At 45.0% G+C, this 24,963-nt stretch overlaps 2 protein-coding genes across 2 annotated transcripts in view; one reads left to right on the top strand and one right to left on the bottom strand.

Annotated features, from left to right (window-relative positions):
- The window catches only part of Neurl4 (neuralized E3 ubiquitin protein ligase 4), a 37,733-nt gene extending 14,495 nt beyond the window's left edge, over window positions 1-23,238 (top strand). Inside the window, exons 13-26 of the mRNA XM_089573595.1 lie at window positions 438-584; window positions 1,632-1,771; window positions 3,043-3,246; window positions 4,758-4,856; window positions 5,939-6,052; window positions 7,129-7,296; window positions 7,929-8,087; window positions 9,302-9,481; window positions 10,885-10,960; window positions 12,750-12,857; window positions 13,961-14,099; window positions 15,335-15,450; window positions 16,512-16,641; window positions 18,011-23,238. Of these exons, the coding sequence (XP_089429721.1) occupies window positions 438-584; window positions 1,632-1,771; window positions 3,043-3,246; window positions 4,758-4,856; window positions 5,939-6,052; window positions 7,129-7,296; window positions 7,929-8,087; window positions 9,302-9,481; window positions 10,885-10,960; window positions 12,750-12,857; window positions 13,961-14,099; window positions 15,335-15,450; window positions 16,512-16,641; window positions 18,011-18,272 (2,042 nt within the window). The 3' untranslated portion in view covers window positions 18,273-23,238. The remainder of the gene's footprint in view (window positions 1-437; window positions 585-1,631; window positions 1,772-3,042; window positions 3,247-4,757; window positions 4,857-5,938; window positions 6,053-7,128; window positions 7,297-7,928; window positions 8,088-9,301; window positions 9,482-10,884; window positions 10,961-12,749; window positions 12,858-13,960; window positions 14,100-15,334; window positions 15,451-16,511; window positions 16,642-18,010) is intronic.
- A 454-nt stretch (window positions 23,239-23,692) lies between these two features.
- On the bottom strand, window positions 23,693-24,789 carry LOC149363604 (GPN-loop GTPase 3). The gene has a single exon (XM_089573593.1). The coding sequence runs from the start codon at window positions 24,649-24,651 to the stop codon at window positions 23,818-23,820; it is 834 nt and encodes a 277-aa protein (XP_089429719.1). The 5' UTR covers window positions 24,652-24,789; the 3' UTR covers window positions 23,693-23,817.
- Window positions 24,790-24,963: the final 174 nt, after the last annotated feature.

Genomic DNA, 24,963 nt, shown 5'->3' with positions numbered 1-24,963 from the left:
AATTGCTTTACAAACATGTACAGTCGGGGACAAATGTCTCCGGACCACGTGTTCTTCTAACGAAGCCAATAGCTCTGCTATTAGTCGGCGGCTGGAGACCACACTTGTGGAGGTAAAAGTTAAATTTTTGTTCTTTTATCTCCACAAGTGCGGTCTCCAGCCACTGTCTGATAGTAGAGCTATAAGCTTTGTTTGAGGAACACGTGGTCTGGAGACTTTTGTCCCCGACTGTACATGCTAGTGTAATGAGGTCTTATGAAAGTGCTCATCAAAGTAAATTAAAAGTAGCATAAGAGCTTAAAGTTGCATGTTTTGTGTTATGAGGGAGCGGAGAGAAAGGGTGCAGATACTTTGAGGGAAGTGGCAGAGCTAGACACAGACAGGGCGTATGCAGGGCTCTTGCATGCCTCTGGTTGACCTGTGCGACTGAATTCCAGGTGTGTGGGCTGTGGTAGACCTGTACGGCCAGTGCGCCCAGGTCTCCATTGTCCCACAGCAGCGAATCTCGCCACCGGCAGCCCTGCCTGCCAAGGTCGCCAGTCCAGAGGTCACCAGAGCAAGCATCACACCTGCCCACAGTGTCTGTACGTACCTGGATCCCTTGGCTGCTGCTTGTCACCCTTTGTATAGCTCAGCAACGAGGGGGGTAGCTTGGACAAGCTTCCTGTACATTTTTTTTTTAATGCATTAGGCTTCGAAGCCCCATCCTGAAGGTAAAACGGCGTCTGACGAGATAGTGTTGTGTACACCACCTATCAGCTTCCACCTGCCAACCACTGGCCATGGTTGGCAGGTGGATAAGTGGAGGGAGAGAAATCTCGCTGTCCACTTGTAGAGGAAAGGGGAAGAGGCCTAAAGGTAGCTGCCATATAAAGAACCCATAGGGTGGCTCCTGTGGATAGAGGAGGTTCTGATGCAAGCGGAGGAATGCATGACCTGAGGGTAGTTGTCATGGGAACAACGTGCCGGGCATCTATTGTGGAAGGGGGAGAGCCGATAAGCCAATGCCTATTGGGTTTCACTGATTGTTGTGCTAAGCCGCCAACCTTAGCTCTTCAAGCAAGGTGAAGACCTAATGCGAACATCACATAATGATGATTAAGTGCCCCCGTAATTTTTTGCTTTTTGTGCACCCAACTAAGAATGTTTGTGAATGATGCTGCTGCTGTTGTGAATGTTAATGTGATGTGAGATGTGAACGCAAAAGATGGCCACCTGCTGTGCAATGTCAGTGCATGTTTAATCCTGGGGGTTCAAAATTAATCCAGAGCCTTACTCTACTGCAAGTCTTTCTTTCTTCCTTCTTTCATTCCCTCCTTCATCCCTTCTCCGGTGGTGCAGTCTGTGTGTCCTCCGAGAGTGGTACAGTTATTACGTCTTTCCTGTCCTCATAACCTGCAGCATGAATTCTTCACCTTTGTTATACAGTGTACTGGTCTGCCATTTAAAACCAAACCCAAAATTTGCACCGATTTTGACCCCGTAGAAACGCAATGCCACTAGTCTGTCTGGTTCATATTTTCATGTGTGCTTTTTTGCAACACAAGTTTCCTTGGTAAGGATCTGTGCTGTTGACAGTGTTTGTATTGATTTACAATAATTTTAAAATGCCCGGCTCTCTCTTATCGCAGCTGTAAACCACCAGTTCAACACGTGCTGTGGGAAGAATGTGCTCCTTCGGAATAACAACAAGGTGGCCTGCCGCTCTGCTGGCTTCAACCATGCCCTTGTGTTCAGCGCTGCCCCATTGGAACTGGAGGAACTCTTTGAGGTGTGCAACAAAGTTCACCTCTAGTAAATTGCAGTTGATGGCTCAAAAAAAAAAATTTAATTACCAAGCTTCTAGTGCTCCTTTAACGCAAGGGGCTTAGAGGAGGCATTCCACAACTGATGAGAAGTAGGACACTGTGATACAAAGTAAAGTATCCAAACTGTAGATCTTTTTATCATCAAAGCTCTTAGAGATGCACTCAGGAAGGTCGGAAGTAGCAGTTTAAAGGGACACTGAGGAGAAATTGAAGTTGGCTTGTATCGACAGAATACCAGCTCCTGATTACAAAAACGCCACTCATACTGACAACAAAGCTCTTGTAAAGTAAAAAAGAGCAAGAACCAAAATACAGGTATCGCCGCCACAGGCCAAACTCGCAAGTACAAGCGTGATGACGTCATAGGACAAAACAGTGTTGCTAGAGCCAATGGTTCTAGCATCACTAGGACACGAGAAGCCACGAATCACTGAGGCGCAGCCAATGCATGCGCAAATCTCCTTGACGTCGCCAGATGGTGCCACTTACCCGGCAGCTACGCGCGCGCCTGCAGCATCGGGACCAATCAGCGCCTGCTAACCGGCGGTAGGCGGGCTCCCGGTATTCCGCTAACGGTAACAAGGTACACGGTATGCTAAAGGTGTCTATTTGCGAGAACATCGTTGACGACTTCGAGAGCGGGATCCATTGCAACGCTGGCAAAACGCCGGTGCAAACGTAAACGAAGCGACGGCCGCAATAGCCGATAGATGCCTTCAACGTGCGGCCGGCGGTAGCTTTCTTTTCGGCTGCTGCTAGGCCGCACTGCTGGCTGCCAGAAATCACGGAGTCTGCGTTACGTCATGTGTAGTCATGTTTCACGTCACTTAGTCCTGTGTCGTCATAAGAGAATCCCAAGTTTGAATTAGAGCTGCGGGAAAAACTTTTTTAACTTCGAATCCAAATTTCTTAGAAATAAATGCATCTTTCGCTGCCGGCCAAGTGGCAACGCCATGAAGTGCCGAACTATCAGATTTTGCTTTAAAGAAAGTATTAATAGAGCTCTCCTCACTGTCCCTTTAACATGCAACTTGCGGACTAGGAACTCGACATGGAAGCCTGTTGTACCACAGAAAAATACAGTCAGAGGTGCTATAGTAGTAGTCTGTTAGTGATATCGGGCATAGAACAGCTGGATTCCTCTGCTCAGTTCCAGATGGCTGTGAGCCATCCATTGCAATGTGTTTTACTACTCCTGCTGATGGGTAGCCCCACATTTTCTGTCTCCCACTAGGTGCAAGTGGAGCAGGTGAGCTCCGTCTGGGCTGGAGCACTGGTCCTAGGCCTGACGACATTTGCGCCCGAGCCCGGTGTGCCGCTGCCTCCGACGGCGCTTCGTCTTCCAGGCCACCAGTCGTGGCTGGTGGTCGGCTCACGTGTCTTCCACAATGGGATCCTCCTCAGAGACAACTACGGGCCGTCCCTGCATCGGCTTTCGGTGAGCTCTGGCCTGTCGAGCCGTGCTGCTACTGCACCAGGTTCCATCAAAAGTCATGGTAGCTGAACACGGTGCTGCTTTCTTTGACCGTGCTCTGTAGTGCATCCCATTAATTCTTACTGCACACAGATGCACTCACACAACACTGCACACAGATGCGCTCACACAACACGCACACCACATAGGAGGCTTAGCTATGTCACAGTGCAGTGAAGTATTATCCTCGAGATTTAACTGTGAATTGCTATTGATAAGAAGCAATATGTTTCTTCTGCTAAGTTTAATCTTAGTGATGTTATCACGGTTGGCACAAATTTCAGGATGATGCAAATTTGTAAAATTCCTGGCACACTCCCACACCACCACACAAGCACTGCTCTCACATTGCCATTGTGGGATCACCAGTCGCACTGTATATTGTGAGCAGTAAGAAATGGCTGCACGGCCATAAATAAATCTCGTCAGCTGCAAACAGATCTGCGTGAATGCATTTCCTGCGATTTTGCATACGGTTTTTGTTGGTGTTGGACGGTACGAGTTTTAGGATGACATAAATAGTTTTCACGACACTGTAGGATTCGTACCATCAAGATTGAGCTGTATTTCTTTTGCATAACAACAATATATCTCAGGCATAATCACCACCTTGCATACTTCTGTCCACAGAAAGCATGAGCAGCTCACAAGTAGGTGACAAGGTTCAAACTCATTTCAGCCGGTGCATTTGTTTCCCTCTGGTCAGAGACATGCAAAGCTTTTGCATCTCTGTCATGGTCTTTGGATATGGCGTATAGTGAAAATGGGAAGCATTACTGTGCTGGCATACAATAGCTTATGTGGCACAGTCACATCCCTTTGTGTGCACCCCGCCGCGGTGGCTCAGTGGTTACGGCACTTGGCTGCTGACCCGAAAGACGCGGGTTTGATCCCGGCTGTGGCGGCTGAATTTCGATGAAGGTGAAATTCTAGAGGCCCGTGTACTGTGCGATGCCAGTGCACGTTAAAGAACCCCAGGTGGTCGAAATTTCCGGAGCCCTTCACTACGGCTTCCCTCATAGCCTGAGTCGCTTTGGGACATTAAACCCCAATAAACATCCCTTTGTGTGCGACATTGGATTTCTGTGAGCACGGAAACATACAGAATTAGGACCTGCCAGGATGGTAGGTTATGTTTGCTTACTTTTGTCTCAGATATGCATGCCATTTTGCTCGCTTTCATTCACTGCATTCTTATTCAGCTGAATGTAAAACCTGATAACTTAGCAGAAATCAAATGTTCCTCATTGTGTGTGTTTGAGCATTTGATTCCTTTCCTCATCCGATTTGCTTCTGACTTTTGCATAAACAGGCTCTGCGCAAAGATGCGTAACCGGCATGAACACTGTGTTTTCTCACTTTCTCCGCATATTGCTGTGGCATGCAGGTATATTCATAAAGGACGTTTTAGTAAATGGTTCACTCGTTAGACTTCTGTAAGCATGGCCACTAATAGTATTCTTTCCCTTTTTAAGGCTGGCGAGCGAATCGGAGTACAGCACTGCTTCGATGGCACACTCCGGGTTCACCTCAATGGAGAAGACCTCGGTCCGGCGGCCTCCAACTTGCCGAAGGTCTGTTTTGTTTCACTCCTTAGTGCAGTGTAATAAACACAACACATGTCTCACATGTAATGCATTGAGTTGTATTTCTGTCTGATGCGGGCAGCCCTCGGCTGTGTTGTCAGTTGCCCCTCTTTCATTATTTTTTGTGCTATGACGTTCTCTTCAGCATTGTCAGAACTTGTGTAAAGAAAAAAGTTGGAAGCAATGGAGGTTATATGTGCTACCTGGCTAGCACTTAAAGGTGCACTGAAGAGGAATCTGAACTTGTCTTTTTGCCGCGGGAACTCGATCTACACGTTCTGAGCATTCTTACAAACTTCTATTTATTGCCCTGTGTGGCTGATTTTCCTAATTAAATCGAATTAACGTCCGGCTCCCACCTTTCTTTTTAAATTTTCCCTCGTACGGTGGGCGGAGTCGACCAACGCGTGGAGTGCCTTGCAGCCAGCTCCGTGGAGGCTTTGCTTTCGCTTTATTTTGTTTTTTAGGTTTCCGTGAATAAATAGTTTCATTCGCAGATAATATAGCCACAAAATAAGCCCGCAGAAATAAAAATACGCGCGGACTATTTGCTTCTACGGACTACTACGTATTACTCCGCCGATGGCAGAGCGGCAAGCCGTCGCGGGACTGGCTGAAAGGCACTCCACGCATTGGTCGACTCCGCCCACCGTACGAGGGAGAATTAAAAAAAAAAAAAGGCGGGGGCCGGACGTTAATTCGATTTAATTAGGAAAATCAGCCACACAGGGCAATAAATTGGAAGTTTCTAAGAATGCTCGGAATGTGCAGATTGAGTTACCGCGGCAAAAAGACGAGTTCAGATTCCTCTTCAGTGCACCTTTAAGATAGCACAATTGTGCTATCTTGTTAGCACACTGATAGCAGCACTGTTGCAAATGATAGCTGTATTGCCTGTCACAAAGGTTAAGTTTGTTGGAAGCAAACACATGTGGCTTATTTCCCTCACTATCTTTGCACTTGGAGGGAGGATAAAGCGTGTTAATGCACTTCACTTGACTGTCAGTGCCAAATGCTTCCTGTTAACGTGGTTTCACGGTTCCTTGCTACCCCCATTGTGTTAATAACAGGTGCTGTATGCTGTACTGGACCTCTACGGGATGCTGGAGTCCGTGTCCCTCTGCAGTAGCAGCATAGTCCCCGCCACGCACTCGGCGGCCACCAACTACTTCGACTGTGCCGAGGTGGGATATTGCAGAGTGCTTGAACTTAACAAAACAATGTGACGGGCGCAAGAGGCTGCTTCGGTCAGAACAAAGACAATACAAAACAAACTGGGTTCTGTTGAACCCTAGTGTGTCACAAGTTCCATTTTTGGTTCTTGCTGGTACCCAAGTTTAATCAATGCAACTTGCTTTCCCTCTCTTTCCACTGTGTATTTTCTTCACCACTGCAATGCTATCGCATGTTTGCATTACGAATCTTTTCTGCTAATATTGGTAGATGTGCTGTTTACAGTTTTATTTGGGCTACAGGCCTCGTGTAACCACTTGACAGAGTGTGTGTGGGGGGTCATTTGTGAAACACTTGTGCATGGAGAGATGATTTCATTGAATGCATATCATGGATATGAGGACATGAAGGTTCTTCGGCTGATCTCCAGAGCCAGTAAGATCCCCTAATGACAGCAATGCTTAGGAATTTCTGCTCCAAGCAGTGTGACGTGCTCCACTAGAAGTTTAGCCTTTTTGCATTCATCATTTCACGTAAGCAGAAGTATATGTTTTATGCAGTGTGATATGTGCTAAAGTTGCTCACACGTGCCTCCTGCATAATAACACATGGCCAGCGGTGTGCATAATTCTCTGTATTTGGCACAGGAACCAGTATCTCTTTTGGTGTGTGTTAATAAAACAATGTCTGCTTTCCATAAACACCAGCATGGTTCAGTGCAAGTTGGGATGCTATGTTAAACATACATGCGGAAGCCTGTTTCAACAGATTCATGCAGTATAGAAGTATTGTGACAATATTTTAATGTGAAATTATATGTGGCAGTGAATTATACTTTAACTGCACGTTCCAGTGTTCCAAAATAGGCTGAGCAGACCAACCTCTTTGATGGAATGAATCGGTTGACAGCTGCACATTCGGCAGTTTATTTTCATCCTATGCACTTAAGTTTAGTCGAGTTCGCAGTGCTTGGTACAGTCATTCATTTAGCTGAGCTGTTGAGTTGCATTCTAGCTTGCTGCCTGTTGATGTTTCTCCACTGATTTCCTCTCATTGTTTTGTTTCTTGTTGCAATTGCACGTGGCAGCCGAGCCAGGGCACGCCGAGCAAAGAGAGGGTGGGACAGGAGTTCCACGAGCAGCATGGCCGCAACGTGCGTCTGCGTGCGGGCAGTTTGGGTGCTTGCCGCACAACCGGCTACGGGCACGGCCTGCTTCTCTCCACAAAGCCTCTGCCCCGCTGTCAGCTCTTCCAGGTGGGTGCTTGGAGCCCGAGTGCCACGTGGTTGTCCCCATGTGGCACCTATCGTTGACAACATACTTAAAGTGACTGTGCTTTCTCCTGAAAAGTGAACGGCGGCGCAACAAAGACAATAACTGTGGTGTCTCCTTTCTTGTTAGTGCCCATTTTTGCGCCGCCGTTCATTTCATCGTGCACCAACTCGCCCCTTAGGCCATTCTTCTGGAGTGCTTTCTCCTTTTTGTCCTTGTGCTTAAAGATAGCATGTGGTGTGCAGTATTGTAGACCGACTCGAGAATTCGACTTCATAGACAAAGAAAGAATGCCTTACTTCCCTGTGTTTGTCTGCCTCTTTTGTGCCAGATTTGGCCAACATTACTGTGTAATGCCTACTCAACTCAGCCTAGCCATTTGCTTGACACTGTAAATGCGGGGCATTTTGGCTACAAAGTGTCACTTATTTAATTTTAACGTGAAAGTTAATGCTGGCTTTGTGCACTGTAACTCAACCTAGCATGTGGCTTGAATTTTTTTTTTTTTTGGGGGGGGGGGGGGGGGTGGAGGGGGAGGGGGGTCACTTACTTGTCACTTAAGTGGCAAAGATATTTCCTATGTGTGGTGCTGTATATACTTTCTTCTCGTTCTCAGGTTCGGATCGACCGACTGAACAGCAAGTGGTGTTCCTCTCTGCAAGTAGGCGTTGTCGGGGAAAACCCCGAGAAGCTCCAGTTCCCACTGAGTGCCCTCGGCCTGCGGAGGCTAGCCTGGGTGATCTCCGGTGACTCAGTCTATCACAACGGAACCAAGGCAAGCACTACAAATGGATTGCATAACTGGCACCTCTCGTGCATCTTGTAGCTCTGCCAGTTGTGCACCCAACTTTTCAGTTTTGTTTGTTTCAACTGGGCTCCACGTGAAAACATAAGCGTGAGGGATTTTGGTGAAGGTTCATGGACCTCAGGATGGCTTTGGTCAATTTGCAGGTCATTGCTGCAGTGTGTTTTAATGCTTTCGGGCTTGGGTTAACAGCAGTGCATTCCATTATCATTTCTGGTTAGCCATATGTGATGCATGTTGTATTAACTTGCATAATGAACGTACCTCCTACTTTTTCTGCCAAAAAGTACCATTTTTTTTCCCTCGCGTAATAGATTCGCCCCTTTCTTTTGGTGTATAGTCTTCTGATAATGATAGGAAATTCCCAAAGGCACTCTTTTTTTAATGCTGAAACATCTACACAGTATTCTAAATCCCTATCTGTCGAGTGTCAAGACTACTGCGTTTTTTCCTAGGCAACCAACAGCCAACAAGAATGTTCTACGTGGAATCCGAGAAGCTATATAAACCACGCCTGGTTGAAAAGGGTTTTTCTGTTCTGTCTGCAATAATAATGATTGTAGCAGTCTGTTCCGGATGTGCTTCGTACTGATTGCTGCGAGTTGTTGTGAAGTAACCTGTAGTTTGTACTCTCGTGTCCGGAAGCCATGTTTAAGAGCCCGTTTCATTTTGTTTGGAAGGTAAGTTGTACCAGAATAAGTATTTATTTCACCAGCCAGCTCTTTGTACCATTTTCACCACTCCGAATTTTTTCTGAATATCTGACCCCGCATAATGAATGCACCCGCAAATTTTCAGATTTTCTGGGGGCAAAAAAATGTGTTCATTATGCGAGTAAATACAGTACTTGCAGCATTTTATCTGCCTTTGTAATCTGTGTCTCGCTTAATATTCAAAAAATTGTAATGATACTTTTGACTTTGTTTTACATTTCTGTGCACACATTGAAAAGGTTCAGCACGCAAGGCATGTGTTAAATTTTTTTTTTCTCCCTATTACTGAACTTTTGGCACTTCATGTTGTGCCTGTCTTACCCTCTTCCTGTTTTTCTTTCATTCCAGTTTCCTCACAAGTGAAAGAGCTAACAAAGTTTGTGAACACTCTTATGGGGAGACTAAGCAAAGCTCCCCCGCACTTTCGTTTTCAGTATCCCTGTTTTCCGTACTGAATGGTGATGTGTGCAGGTGAAGCTTGGCTACGGCCCCAACCTGGACCACCTGCAGCAGGGCCACACGGTGGGCGTGATGGTGGACCTGGAGGGCGGCCTCCACCTCTATGTCAATGGGATGGACCAAGGTGTGGCGGCCCGAGATTTGCCGCCTGTCTGCTACGCCCTGGTCGACCTGTACGGCCAGTGTGAGCAGGTAGTGCCACTCTTCTAATCTCCTCAAAACATTACTTTCGTCTGCCATGTGGGCCTCGCCTCCACCGCTGTTTTCGGAAGTCCTTTGTTAGTATCTACAATGCATTTGGGTTTATGGAGGCTTAGCGTCCCGAAGCAACTCGGGCTATAAGAGACGCCGTAGTGAAGGGATCCAGAAATTTCGATCACCTGGGGTTCTTTAACGTACACTGACATCGCGTGGTACACGGGCCACTAGAATTTCTCCTCCATCGAAATTGAACCGCCGCGACCGGGCTCAGACCCGCATCTTTTGGGTCTGCAGTCGAGCGCCATAACCACTGAACGACCACGGCGACCTGCATCTGCAGTGGTGTGTGGCGCTGAGAAGTGTAGATCTGAACCGCTTGCCAGATGTTAACACAAACAGAAGTGGAAGTTTCACTGAAATTTAGGAGGGTAGAAGTGTAGGCCAGTTGGTGAGACATGAAGGGTTGTTGCCCTCAGTTCAGCCAGACCCAGATTGTTGGAAGAAGGAAGGGGCAGCTTGAGAGAGAGATTGTAGAGGCCATTGCCATCTTGCGCTCGCAACCGGATGAATGCGTTAGTTCGCCTTCGGTTTCCATCCTCCAAAAAGAGCTGGGTTTCCTTGACAGGTAACAGGTTGGGTGGCTTCCTTTTAACGTTCTTTTTCTTCCTTTGTCTTGTGGTTTTTATGCTTCCACATGCGGTCGACGGTTTTTAACACTTCTGATATATGTAGATTGTGACTCGTATGATGAGCATTGCATAACGTTTTAAAGTCTGATTTCTGTACAATGTGACTCGCATATCTTTCCTGTGCATTTTTGTCAGTTAGGTGTTGTTATCTGTTGCTTTTCATTCATCTTTTTTTTTTTTTTTTTTTTACCTGATTGTAAGATCACCTGTGCCTCTGTCTTTATAAAGCCATGAAGTTTCAAATAAAATTTTAGTTGCAAGTACCGCCCTGTGTCGTCTTCTTTCTCTGTCCCGTGTCCGCTGCGGTGTCTAGCTCCTTCATGTTTCACTGAAAGTTGCTTTCAGAACATGGACACTGTTTACAGTCATGAAATGTACCATGTACCAACACACCAATGCTGCAGCTTGACCATGCTAAAATTAGATTGGGCATGCATAGAGAATGATGGAGAATGCCCGTCTCCCTGATTCTTGACACGTTTCAGGGGACTGGATTGTGGAATTGCGCTGAAATAAATTTTTTTTTTCACATACTCTCATGCCATAAACTTTTGCTGCCTATATAGTACATAAAGTGAGCATCTTGTTTATGCACTTCTATGGCTAGGAAGCATGCATGAGAACATTGTATATTCAACTGCAACAAACCTGTCATTTGTCGCGGCATAACTTTTAATTCTGATATGTCTTTGCCATCTCAACCAGGTGACCATCGTAGAGTCTCATGACCAAGACAGCGAACCAGAGGTGGATTCAAGGGAAAAAGCAGACATTGATAACGGTAGGTACGTGGTAGTGGCCTGCAGCGTTCTAGTTGGGACAGTTTGGCATCACCAGTGCTGCAGCTTGACCATGCTAAAATTTGGTCGGGCATGTATTGTTTTTACTTGTCTGTTTTCCAAGTGAGGGTCTTCAAGCTTGTCGTTCCACTTCCTTTCTGATGCCGTCATGGATGCATGGCTTTTTGTAGTAAGAATTCTTGAGCTGTCGATACTCAGTAAAGGTAATAAATAACCAAAGAGAGCAGAGCTAAAAGCACTATACCACAGATTATAGTTTGTGTTGCTAATTGTGACCATGACTTTGGGTATTATTTTATGCATGTTGGTATAACAAGAGTTCAAAACTAGAATTTTATGTTTGTTTTGCTGGTTTATCCATGCAGTGTATCAGTGTAGTAATGCAACAATGGACTTCCAACCGGTAGCTCTTAAAGGTGCACTGAAGAGGAATCTGAACTTGCCTTTTTGCCGCGGGAACTCAATCTACACGCTTCGAGCATTCTTAGAAACTGCGACTTATTGCCCTGTATGGCCGATTTCCCAAATTAAATCGAATTAACGGCCGGCTCCCGCCCTTTTTTTTAATTCTGCCTCGTACGGTGGGCGGAGTCGACCAACGCGTGGAGTGCCTTTCACCCAGTCCCGTGGCGGCTTGCCGCTCTGCCATCGGCGGAGTAATACGTAGTAGTCCGTAGTAGCAAATAGTCCGCGCGTATTTTTATTTCTGCGGGCTTATTTTGCAGCTATATTATCTGCGAATGAAACTATTTATTCATGGAAACCTAAAAAACAAAATAAAGCGAAAGCAAAGCCTCCACGGAGCTGGCTGAAAGGAACTTCACGCGTTGGTCGACTCCGCCCATCGTACGAGGCAGAATTTAAAAAAAAGGGCGGGAGCCGGACGTTAATTCGATTTAATTAGGGAAATCGGCCATGCAGGGCAATAAGTTGCAGTTTCTAAGAATGCTAGGAACGTGTAGATCGAGTTCCCGCGGCAAAAAGACAATTTCAGAATCCTCTTCAGTGCACCTTTAACATGTACTAGTCCCTAGATAAATGCAATTTATTTGAATAAGTGATGATTGTTTTCATGTTTTCATGGGTCTTGTCTTCAAGTTAAGTGATGTAGAGGTTTCATTGGAGTGTAAGAACTCTAACTAAGTAAAAAAACCTCTTCAAAGACACCAAAGGATCCATGGGCTCCCAGTGAGCACCACTGGTGTAAGGTGTGAAGAGCACAATATTGGGAACATTCTCTTCACAAGACAATTTTTTTGTTCTATCTTTTAACTTTTAAGCTATCTGTTCACAATGCAGCCATTTTATGACATCATTTAAATCAAAATGAAAGCTATTTAAAAGGTTATTTAATATGTCTGCTCCTAACATTTGTTTTTGAAGCCTTTTACGTGTGCTTGAAAACAAAATTTGGCATCATATGATCTGAAGACCAGATATCACAAATTTTAAAAAGTCTTGAATTCGTATTCTGTGAGGAAATTGCAAAATAAAAGGGGAAAAAAATGGCTTATCTATATAGAACATCTTTATATTGTTGCCAAAGTATTCGAGCCACAAGATGTCACAGATTGCGAAGTCTAGGATTAATGCTGTAGGCAGTCAGAATATCATATTCAAGGATTCAGATTATTTTTTTTTTAATTTGTTTATTTCAGAGACCCCCATGTATAACTGCTGCATTCACTATTTTCTAATGAGCGGCTGTCGCAGATTGAATTGAGGCTTGTGGTTCTTGTTCATTACCATTGACTGTTCTTATGCTTCCAGGTGTGAAAGAGAAGAAGGTGAAAAACCTGCACAATGACATCCATGCCATCAAGAACTGCGAGTACCAAAACCTGTGCCTGAGGTTCAAGGCCATGCTGGGAATCCCTGGCAAGTGCTCGCCATTGTTTCGCGTCTCATTTCTTGTTATCCGCGGCTAAATAGTCCAGCGGACAAAGGAAAAAGTCAGTGTTAGCCTTGAGGGACAAGAAATGGACTTTGTTGGGAAATGCTAGATGTCCAAGAGAGAAACAATGGTCTGTTGGGTTAAACAGGTGGGTTCCAAGTAAAGGAAAGAACAGCAAGGGACAGACAGAAGTTTCCAAATGTAAAATGGGCACAACTAGCGCGTAACCAGGATAATTGGTGTAGGGTTTAAAAGGGGAGGATTGTGTTATTCTCTGTGGCTAATGGGCGAGCCACCTCTCAGCACCATGATCGCAGATGCAACAGAGTGCCAGCCTACAATGGCACCTTGTGCTGTTAGGAACAAAGGAATACAACATGTGCTGACACGAATGATAGTTATTCACTCAGGGATGGCTATGGGCTTGTTGATTGTGCGTAATGCTTCTGCAGCACAGACATAAAAGGGATGGCACCAAGAACAGGAATTTTTTAAGTCCTGTTGGGTTCATCCCGGAATACTTCTACGTCCTCCCTTACTGATTCAGGCTCCCCCTCTCCATTAACAACATATTCAGAAATATTACAACATTTGCGCCTTGAAAGGCAGACACTCCCGAGGCCCGCTAAGGGTCTCAGTAAATCAGAGGAATGTCACCTTCGCAGGCTACAAACTATGTCTTTCAATAATCCAGCTACGCTTCACGCCATTGAGCCCGAGTCCTTTTTTGGCACAGTGCAAATTTTGTGGCCAGAAGGCAAACTTATACCATATGGTATGGGTTTGTCAGAAAAATGACAGCATTGAGATCATAAATCAGCCAACGCGGGAGGGCTGGAAGGCGGCCCTGTCCAGCTCGGACCTCGAGGAACAACGAGCCCTCGTCCCGGACTAGGGACCCGATCAGCCTTCCTTTCAACTAAGGCATTGTGCCTTTAATAAATGTTTTCATCATCATCATCTGGCACTTATTGTAGAAATATTTGGTGCTTGGCTGAGGTGAATGCCCTTTGGTGGCACTGTTTTTGAAATGCTGAGTGGTACCTTAAGTTGTGACTTTGTGTTGTGTCCACCTGTCTGCATGCAGAAAGCTACTTCATCCCTGACATGAACGTCTGCTACTGTGAGACCTGCCATAAGATTCGTGGCGACGAGCCCTACCTCAAAGTTGGTGAACCGCCTCGGGATTATGCAGTACCCTTTGGCTGGTGCCGTTTCCCTCTCAGGTGAACAGCACGCTCCAGCCTTCTTCATTGCATCTGCACAGGCTTTGAATTCGCTTGTTAACGGCATTTTAGTGTTTTGAACACTGCATCAGTAGTGAAAATAGGGTGCTGTCTTTGAACCTTAGGTTTTGGAACAGTTCCCATGTTTTCTGGTGTATAACTTGCCCTGTTGGGTAAGCCTTACCACATATGAACACCGTTTTTCTCAGAAAACTTTGTCAATAAGTTATGTCTTCAGATAGGTTACATAGAGGTTGAGTTATGCAAAAACTTTGTTAGGCTGCACGTGTGAATACGATATTTACTTGAATTTCTGAGCTGAAGAAGCTTCTTGCAATACTAAACCTTTGCATTTGGATTGTTCCCGATATTCAAAAGGTTTATTTTTTGCAATTATGTTGGAGTAGTCAGTGGCACCAAATCCTTGCCACAGCACAAGTCGCTCGTCCCAACTTGGTAGGCCCTTGAGAAACAGCACCTGCTTTTATTTCTAGTCTTCAGTTCAGCACTTGTAAGAGTTTTAATGTGATAACCTCACTGCAAAATGTGGACAGAGCCCTTTGTAAATGCGGTGGCAAAAAGCAGAGCATAAACAGAGTAATCATCCCACACAGTTCATGTTGATGTTCATGAAGGAAGATATGCATGTTAGTCGCGCCATTGTACTATCTTGAAGGCTATTCCAACTCGATGTGACGAGTTTATTGTGAAACATGGGGAAAGCCCTCCATGAAGCAGAAAGACTGGTCCATAAACTTCATTTTCTTTTCATCTGATTTATGCTGCGGCTTTAAAAGAGCCACGCACTTAAGTTTCTCCAACTACAATTTCAGAAGATAGGCAGGACTTAGTGCACCATAATAAATGGGTAGCACTGTGTCGATGCAGCACGGTAACCTTTAATGGCTGTCACCATGCGAAAGGAAGGTAGAGGCTTGCTTACTATTCTATTGTAGGGGCTTTTCTGCTGTCCTTAGTAATTCTTTTGCCGTTTAGAATGCACCATTTCATCCTTTGAGTCCTTCCTTTCAGAGACTTACAAAGAGCAGCAGTAACAGCAAAGGAAGCACGGTTGTTTCTGTTTATGGAGTACGCTAGAACAGACTGCAAAGTGCGAACATGAAAATATTGGAGGACGGGAACAGATATGCACAGCCTGTGCCAGATGTCGCGCACCTAGCTGGTGTCTGGTGTAGTAAAATGAGAGGCGTCTCATTAATGACTGCTGCCGGCAGGTTGCCACCAAGGCCTGACCACAATGCGGTTCAGCAGAAGTGGCATGTGGCATACCATGGAGTGCCTGTCGCTGCTGTGAGAAAGACCTTGGACCACGGACAGCTGTTGTCACCAGGCAAGTGTTGTTCTCCATCTGTCGCATGCATATATGTACAATGGACTGTTGGTAATTTTAACTTGCTAAATTCAAACATCTGATTTATTCGAACTGGCGCCTTGGTGCTATCAACATTAGTATATAATTATAAAGCTGCTCTCAGTTTGAACTTTGCTTAATTCAAACCTTTGGTCTCCTCTAAGTTCAAATTATTCAAAATACACCGTAGTGCCTAGACCATTCCAATACTCCATCTCACAGCTTGTTGACGCTAGAGTGCGAGTTACGAAGCAACCTCAGGCATTCAGATCCGTGCGTGAGTATAGTAACTCAGATTTGGAACTCTCTTGTACTTCATGCTTTTCACTACTGTGCCGCTTATGTGCACACAATGTCACTGTCTTTATTAACCAGGCTAATTGGTTTTGGTGGTTGACAACGCTCTTATGTTTAGGAGCACGCTGCGAAGTGATACATTGGTTAGGCGTAATTATGCTTGTGACCAGAGGCAGCAGCTGAAGCCTCCACTATAGTGCCGATGGTAATGGGACAGGCTTTATTTACGAGAAATACTGCTGTTCAGTTTTTCCTGAGCAAGCAAGCCAACATAATGGTGATCTCAGATGTATGTGTTTTAATTCACATTCAAACAGTGTTGCATGCTTAGCATTTAGTACCTTGCCACGCCTGAACCTGATGTATACTTGTATGTACAGGTGCCCACAAAAGTTATTCAGAACGGCCAAATCATAGAATATCTTAACAGCATGGCAGTGTAAGAATGAATCCACGAAATTAATGGTGCATTCTGCACCCTTGCTTATAGCAACAAGGAGAATCAGCTTTTTTGTGTGTTATTCGAGAACTGCTCTGTACACCTGTGCATTTTATTCGCTCATCCTCGGTACCTGCTGGTTGTGTACAGCCTGAGCTCATTGAAAGACGTTTTGGGCAGCGGCAGTTTGCTTTTGCAGCTTTTGCATCTCTCGGAGGCTTACATAATGTTGCGCATGTGAACTCAAGCATAAGTGAGTACGTACTGTCATCCTCTGATATCCGACTTTCCTCTTTCCGTACAGACAAGGTGTCGCTCTGTCAAATTCCCAAGTCTGGCCAAAGAAGCAAATCGGAGAACTTTGAGAGCCACTCGGTCTGCCTGTCTCCAACACTGCGCTATGCTGGCTGTAGTGCCCTGTGTCCAAAGCATGAGTGAGTACTCAGTATGGTCTGTTTCTGTCCCCACTGCGGAACTGGGCTCAGGTTTAACCCTTTGAGGGTCGAATTATTTTGAAGAAAACTTTCCCAGGTGGTCAAATTACATTATTGCGGATCTTGAATCTACAAAATGTATATAATCGAGAATAAATAGTAAAAAAAAATTAGGAACAGTACTTTGGTGACAGCATCACTCACAACTTGAAAATGTTCAATAGAATAGAATAGCAACGGTGATAAGCAAGCTAAGAGCAGCACCAATAAAGATAGAAATCAACTTTCGCCGCCTCTGCAAAACAGTGCCCACAAAGAGAAAACACGTTTCGCGCGACTCCGTTGCGATCCCGCGGCGGAATCGAAACCGCGTAGGCGCATTGCCACAGAGGGCGAGAATACCTCGTGAGCAACGGTGATAAGCAAGCTAAGAGCAGCGCCAATAAAGATAGAAATCAACTTCGGCAGCCCCTGCAAGATAGTGCTGACAAAAAGAAAACTCAAATATCGCGCGACTCCGTTGTGATCACGCGGCGAAACCAAAACTACAAAAGGGGTGTTGCCGCAGTCTGTGCCGCCGCGCTAAAGCTAGACATAAGTTCTGCTTATCTCCGTAAGAAGGCAGCACAAAATTCAAACACTTCTTGTAAGTCCTAAGAGGTGGCAGCACCCCCCAGTGAGCACACATTGTTCTTTTGGCGCAAAATTTCAAACAGAAGATCGAAACCGTACCCGTACGGCAAAGACCTTGCGGGACAGAAAACCGCCACCGTACATATACGGCAAAAACCTTCAAAGGGTTAAGTGTAAGATTAAATTGCACAAAGGTTACAGCGATGCACTTTTGGTGTCCATTTGTCTTGGCTTGGCTACCTTCAGCCTCTAGGCTTCCTGGTACAAATAAATTTGCCTTAAAATTTGGTATTGTGTTCTCTTAGAGAGGGCCACTAGTAACTTACTGCATTGAAGACGAGGTGGGGCAGTCATCATGATAGAACACCTGGAAATGGTCTTGTTGTACAGTATGATGCAATATGACGCTTGGCATAATTGTTATACAAGTGTAAGCTAACAATTGAAAATGGATTAACAAAACAGCTGTGTAGCAAAAAGAAGTTCATGATCAGTGGGGCCCTTGAGAATAGGGACTGAGGTAACTTGCAAGGAATTTTGAAATTCATACAGTTTCTCTTATTCAGTTCACCAGTTGCATAACGGAAGAAAGAAATTATCTCTTTGTAGAGCCATTAAGTTGCTGGAAGTCTAGAGTGGCCAGAAGAAAGGCTGTGCAAGATACAGGTTAGAAAGAGCGGTGTTGGCCAGTCAGCTTCATGCATGCATCATTCTGTGCCCTGGCAATTTTCGACAGATTCGTGGACCCAAAGAGTGGCCGTCAGCTGTGGGCGAGGGCTGCCTTTCAAGTGCTGGTCCAGCCGGGCTCCTACACTACGCACCCGGGACGCGTGGGCGCCACAAGTCCCACTGGCAGCAGCAGCGGCGGCGGTGGTGCCGTAGCGCGAGATCCAACGGAGGCATTTCTGGGTGCCTCGGAGCTGGAGTGGAGGACTAAGGAGAGGGGGGCCACCATCCTGCATGCGTTACTCGTCCGCCTCGAGTTCCCGCCTTCCTGATAGACTGCCGCTCTAGGAACTCTGGCTTGTTTATCGTTGTCTCTTTCGTTTTCTCGCTAGCCCTTTCTCGTTATTTTTTGCCATGCTTCATCTCACTGAATCCTTTGTTGCTCCTATTTGCGGGTATACTTCAGTGGCTGGTGACAGTTGCCCCTGTAAGGCAGTGCTCAAGGTGCTGACCACTCGCAAATCATTGTTACTGTAAAACAGCCTTGCAAAATGGGCCCTTGGTTAAGCAACACCAGCTCTATAGCTTCAGCAACTACGCACAACCCTAGTGAGATGGAGCATTAGCATCAATTGCTGCTGCCTCTTCATCCTGCCTATGGCTGCACCGCGGAGCATTTCGGGCAATTGTGCAATTCTCGTTGCGTAGTTTTCATCTCCACCTCGCACTGCTGTCATTGTCACTGGCATCGATGAACGTTTAATAACGCCTTGTTCCTGCATTGCACCTTGTTTTTATGTGTTTCTTCTGTACTACTTCATGGTGTGTACATAAGCATTGAGTCGCTCGGCATACTACAAGCAGGGCTCTTGTTGTTTTTGCTGTCCATGTAGCAGGCATTGTTGTTGCAAGCTTTTTTTTTTCTTTTTCGGACTTTTCTCGCGTGGCTGTGCCACTTGTTGTTCTGTTTGTGTATAGCCTCCCTCAAATAGGGCGTGTCGGTGTCGTACGTAGTGATGTCATGTTCCCCTGTTGTGATAGAAAAGTGTTCTTATGTTGATGCTGTCACACTGAAACCCAAACTGCAGTGTACGCAGTCCAAGAAGTGTGCGGCACACGGCCAAAAACATTTGCCCTTTTACTTGTGCTGTTTTCATTGTTGCCAAATGTGTTCGTTCGACGACCAGCCCCTAGACACTTTTCTGACTGGTACACTTTATTTAGTGCTGAGAGTATTTCAGCAACTCGGTACTTTATCGCAGAAACCTTACCTTCAACAGGAACACCTCGGTGTCCTCATTAGCTAACTTCATTTCCTGCGCAAGATGAGTTTACGTGTGGCGTGATATATGCCGTAGATATCATGGTTGTCCCAAGATCACTTTTTCCATATAAACATTTCTTGGTCAGTGATTGTGATAGCTCATAGCATGGCTCATTGCTTTTCATGTGAACAGATGGAAAAAATGTATTTTTGGCTGCCGTGGCACCGTCCTTTTGGAAGATGTTAGAGATGAAAATAAGTAGGAAGAGACGAAAAAAATTTTTTCACATACTGTCATTTTTCACTCCCTGTAGTACCCATATTCTAAAACCCATTGAAGAGATCTTAGATGGGGCAACTTGAAAGAATGTCTGACAGATTGTTTCAAAAGGTAAAAGGCAAAATTAACTAAGCACTTTTTGTTTCTTTTTGCTCTAGTCTGCCTACTCTGTCGCAAACACTATCTTTGTCTCGTCTTACGCTGTTATTTTTGCTTGCTTGCTTGTTCTCGTCAATTCCATAGAACAGCCGTTTCATTGCAACCTTTAGGACAGCAGTTTAAGTTAATTGGCCACAAACTGGCATAGGCAGAACAGTCTACTTGTGGACTGGTGTCCGCTCAGTCTGTATCAGGAAAGTGGCCAGCAGTGACAATTTGTTTGTAGTGTTGCCACAAAAGCTGTCTTCATAAAACAGAAGCCGTGAGCGATAGCAAGGAGCGGAAAAGGCACCAGCAGGTGCTGATAACAAGTGATTCAAGGCTCCTTTTAAGGAACTGTGTCCTTTTAGATTTTATGCGATAACTTAAGAGCCCCATTGGGACAAAAAGCGTGCAATGCCATGGCAGGTGGCAAAGTGGAGAAGGGAAAATCCTCCTCTCCTCTTGTATGGTATGTGTGGTCGTGCATGGCTGCTCACAACGAGGTTCTTATGCTGTCTCATTGTCACAGCTAATGCTAATGGTAATTAGGCATCATCCAAGTTGTTATGCATATGGAAAAGGTGGTATATCCATGTCAACAGGTTTTTAAATCTTGGCGATGTCCAGGATGCTGGTGTGAAAGTCTGGCATCTTTTGTAGTTGGCTTTTGATGTTCAACGAATCCACTTGCCTAAGCTGTGCTTGTGTAACCAAAGAAGGCTGTCCAGGAAAACCATAAGCTTTGAATTGTGCGTTATTGAGCACCTTGACGTCGCAAGACGGCTCGCTTGTCTTGTTCGCTGAAGAAGTTGTAACGCACTATACAAACTGTGTCGTCTTAGTGAGATGTGTGACGTACAAGGGGCTGTACCAATGTGATATGTGTAATGTACCAGGCAGCGTGCATACGACATTAGCTCGGTTGTACACTAAACGCACGCGCGTCTTTGGAACAATTTGAAGGTTACAGAATCGACCCATGCTGAATTCTATTTTGAATGCAAAGGGCCCCGTGTGAATGCTGCATCCTTGCCGTTGAACCGCAACAGTGTAAATGCATTGGCACCAAGTGCTGGTTTTTGTTCAAGTTTCATTACTCGCTTGATGTATTTGCTTACTGTTGTCATGTGCACTATAAATGTGAACCTCTCCTGTTTGTCATAGCACGTGCTGGTCTGTCTTGTCCCGAGAAGCAGTTTCTTATCCCTTCCCTTGTGATCCCTGGCACACCATGATTCAGAATGAATTGCGTCTATGGTTAATGCTAGTTCTGACCAGAAGCATAAGTGTCCAGTGAATTTGCAGTGTGTAACACTGGCAGGCAAGAGAGCCTTGATTAAATGAGTGCTAATGTTGAGATCCAGATAGTGCGTTAAAACAGCACCGAGCCAGATATAATGGTTGTATAAGCTCATGAAAATTGTGTTGGATTGACACTTCATTTGAGCAAATCAGACCGTCCCGGTAAATTAACATACTTCTATAATATATAGTGATCCTCTGCAGTCAATATCTGGGAAGCATGACTGGTTCCTTGTAGATGAGGATTCAAACCCATGCATACGTTATTGGGCTACAAGACACGAACTTATGAAGTCTTTATGCTTTGAGTAGTGATGCATTTCGACTTGCTATGGCGCATTCGATTTCTATTTCATTCCCTTGTGGCTAGTTTTGTATGCATCGTGCAATGGGTGATTTGAGGATCTCCATAGTTTGTGCAAATATATTTCATTTTGGAATGCAAGCTAAAGGTTTTAAAAGCCGCTGATTTTCCCTGCATAGCCGACATAGAAAAAAATTTTTTTGTGGCTAAGCAAACATATTAGTAGACACTCCTTGGACTTCTGTATTGACGACATGCACGTGTAACCACCTGCAGTGGTAGTCCGTTGTGGTGGCAGCTTGCATATGGTAGCAAGCGTGCGAGATACACTGTGTGTTTTCCTTGCTGTCACCTTTCTTCCCAGCACAAGAGCCTTTCTGGTCTTTGCGACACCTGCCTGCTGTGTCACTGCTCATGATTTGAAGCCTTTGTCGCGAAGTTGACAGGGGAAACCACATTCAGGGTTCCCTGTATTTTTGTAAGATTTCGGCATTGTGTAAAAGAGATGCTAGCCATTGTTTTCAACATCGTGTTAAAAAAAAAATGCCCGAGCAGCAAAACGCATATAGGAAATACGCCTCACTGATGATCCCTTTCCTTATGGCTTGCAGAGGCATTCTGCGCATCATGTAACATATTTTGTACATACACATGCTAGAAAAAAAAAAATGTATTGTGTGTATCAGTGTTGGAATCTTTTGTGTGTATTTTACTTGGTGGCGCACTCTGTACAGTGTATATTGCACGTTTAATAGTCATGTTTGGGAGGCCTAAGAAGGAAAAATGCGGTCTTCTTGCACCATTGTTAAAAAATACCTTTTTTTCTTGTTTCACAACTTTCTTTCGTTTTTACAGAGAAGAGAGAAAAGGCATGTTCAAACCATATCACCGAAAATGACAAGCTCATTTGAGAACAGTGCTCAGATTTATAGTAAGGTGTTGATTTTTTTTTTTTTTAATGGGTTACTAGAACGCATGTTTCTCAGGAGCATACCAGTAACCATAAACCGAATTCAATATTCTAACATCGCAAGCTGTACGGAGTTGACAGAAATGAAGCTGAAGGGGAATATGCAGAAAAAAATTGGTTGTCAAGGGCTGCAAACATTTCCCAGATCATAACCACAGTGTAAGTTGCCTTAATTAAAATAAGAAAAAGTGCAGAGGCTCACAAAGCTTGATTCCCACGCTATGATGTGAAAGTATAACCTGTCGCAAAAATAAATAGTAAACTAACCCAGTGAATGAAACTTCAGCATTAACGAGACAGATGCGGCCTCAGCCCTCTATTTTTGCCTATTACACATGCTGAAAGCTGCAGCACGGCGAACCTACAACAGCCTCAGTAATTAGACTCCTGAAATTGTGTAGGGAATTTGTTGGATGTACTGTGCTTGAACTTGCTATGGGAAATCGATGTCAGTGTCGTAGAGCTACATCGCCTTTTTGCCACGTGATGGCAGTCTTCTCCGGCCGAAGCATTGTTTATGTACATATTTGAAAGTATGTGCAAGTGAAGATGTGGCGTTATGTACTTTGCCACTACTAATCACTCGAACCGCACAAAAGCCGTGTGAACTGAATATTTTGGGTGCTGCATCTTAGAGCATTGTTCATGCTAATCTAGTCGCAAGTGTTGCCTACATGCTGGAAGAAGTTGCGTAATGGCTTCCCAAGGTGGACCGCTTTTGTAAGTTCAGTTTTGTATTGTTTTAGTGACGGTCACCTGCTTTAGCCGTTTTCTTGTTCATGTTACAGCATCTGTGATGACTGTGTCCAACTTTGTGTACGGCACAGGAGATGAAGGAAGAAAGTAGCTGTATGCTGTTTCATTCTTGTTTTGGCAGTGCGCTGAAGCCACATGTGCATCCCTTACTCACTTGGCTAAGAATGTGAATTTCAGTGGTAAGCATGTGCGTAGGCTAACGTTTCCTGGAAAACATGTTCGAGTCATTGCCTTCAGTGTCCTTTCAGAGTCGAAATAAACCCAGCATTTAAGCAAAGCAATGTGTGCTCCTGTGTGCTCTTATTTGCTATCACAAGCGCAGACAATGGGAAGCATCAATGCATATACGGATTTATGTTGATGTGTAACTTCGCAAACAGATGCACACACAGAATGATGATGTCACCATGTTGACATAACTTCACAAACAGCATATGCAGACACACAATGATATTTCACAAACATCAGTGCAACTTCACCTTTCAGACTGGTGCATCAAGCATTGTGATAAACGCTCACTGTGAACTGAACGTCCATTCAGTATAATGTCTTAAAAATGAATTTCCGAAATGATGCGCTGGTTTTTAAAACAAAGTAAAATGAATGCAAGGGCCATTGCAAATTGGCAATTAAAGAGTGCAAAAAGTACTGCTTATGTTCGTCATTTGAATATGCGGAGAAATATTTTCTACTTCATAAACAAACTTGTGTCTTTGCCTAGGAAATGCACAGCACAACGTTCGGGGGTGACTGATCTTCAGAGCCTCGCCTCTTTAATTTGTACATTTTAGAGTTAAATTTCGTCACCCCCGTTTTTAGACTCCAGATAAAAATTTTACTTTCACACGTAGGGCGGCGCGTTAATCGCTCAGACCGTAGGGCACATCATCATCTAAATCTCGGTCCGCATCGAAATCGTGCGTTTTGACGTCTAAATCTTCCCCATATTGGATAGCGTTGTCTATGACGAGGAGAAGGTCACCAATACTTTCTTCCACCTTGATGTTCAAAGGCATGAACTTAACCAAGCTGAACTCTTCGACAACCCTGGCGATGGCTTCAGACAGTCTCGAGTGCCTTTCGTCCAGCCTGGAGTCTTCAAGCAGCAAGCTGGTATCAGGTTCGAGGAAGCGACTTATTTTTCTGCGGCCTGCCTTGTTCAGGAGGTCCATCTTGGTAATGACGTTTACGTGCGGGATTTCGAAGTTGACCATAGCAGCCAGAGCGGACAAGACGCCCGAGAAAAACTTGGACGTGTCTACCAGAAACTGCGAGTCGATGAGGAACACACCACAGATTCGGAAGTCCCAGGCCTCCAGCGTCTGGACAAGTCGCTTCATCACATCGAGGTGAGTGTAGAGTTCGATCTGGCCCGGGCAGTCAAACAAGAAGTAGTCATCGCTGTCCTCGCCGACTTGTTCTTGCAGCCACTCGACGTTTTCGGCCAGATATTCGAAGCAGAAAACAAGCGCTCCGTTAGGCCCGAACCGAAGTTCCTCATCTTGCATAACGTCGTCGACGCTGATGAGAGTCCGGATGTCGAACGAAACGTTGTAGTCGAAGTACTCTGCGGCCGGATCTAAGTTCACAATGTGGACCACGCGGCCGATGGCTTCGCAGTGTTTCGCTATGGTGCTGCAGTAGGTGCTCTTCCCACTTCCCGCGGGGCCCATCACAAGCTGAGCGTACCTCATTTTGGCAGTTCAAGAAGAAGCCTAACTAATTGGACAACCTGTCACTCAAAATTGTGCTGAACGAAACAAATGAGCGTCAGACTCAACAAGCATCGTTTGTCAATAACAGCGTCGACACAACTTTGAAACTGCTGGGCGCTGCCATGACAGTGGTAATGGCGATACGTTTTATAGATCACGTTTTAAATAGGCTATTAAGCTCAATCAAAATTCGAGAAAAATATATAAAAATTTACAGCAGTAAGGTTATTATTTTATCTTTAAAAGTTGAATATTTTGCTGCAGGTGCTGGTTCATGGAATCGCATGAAAT

Source organism: Amblyomma mixtum, chromosome 2 (genome assembly GCF_055824585.1).
Source record: "Amblyomma mixtum isolate Tamu chromosome 2, ASM5582458v1, whole genome shotgun sequence".
Taxonomy (NCBI): Eukaryota; Metazoa; Arthropoda; class Arachnida; order Ixodida; family Ixodidae; genus Amblyomma; species Amblyomma mixtum.
This window is presented reverse-complemented; position numbering and strand designations above follow the sequence as displayed.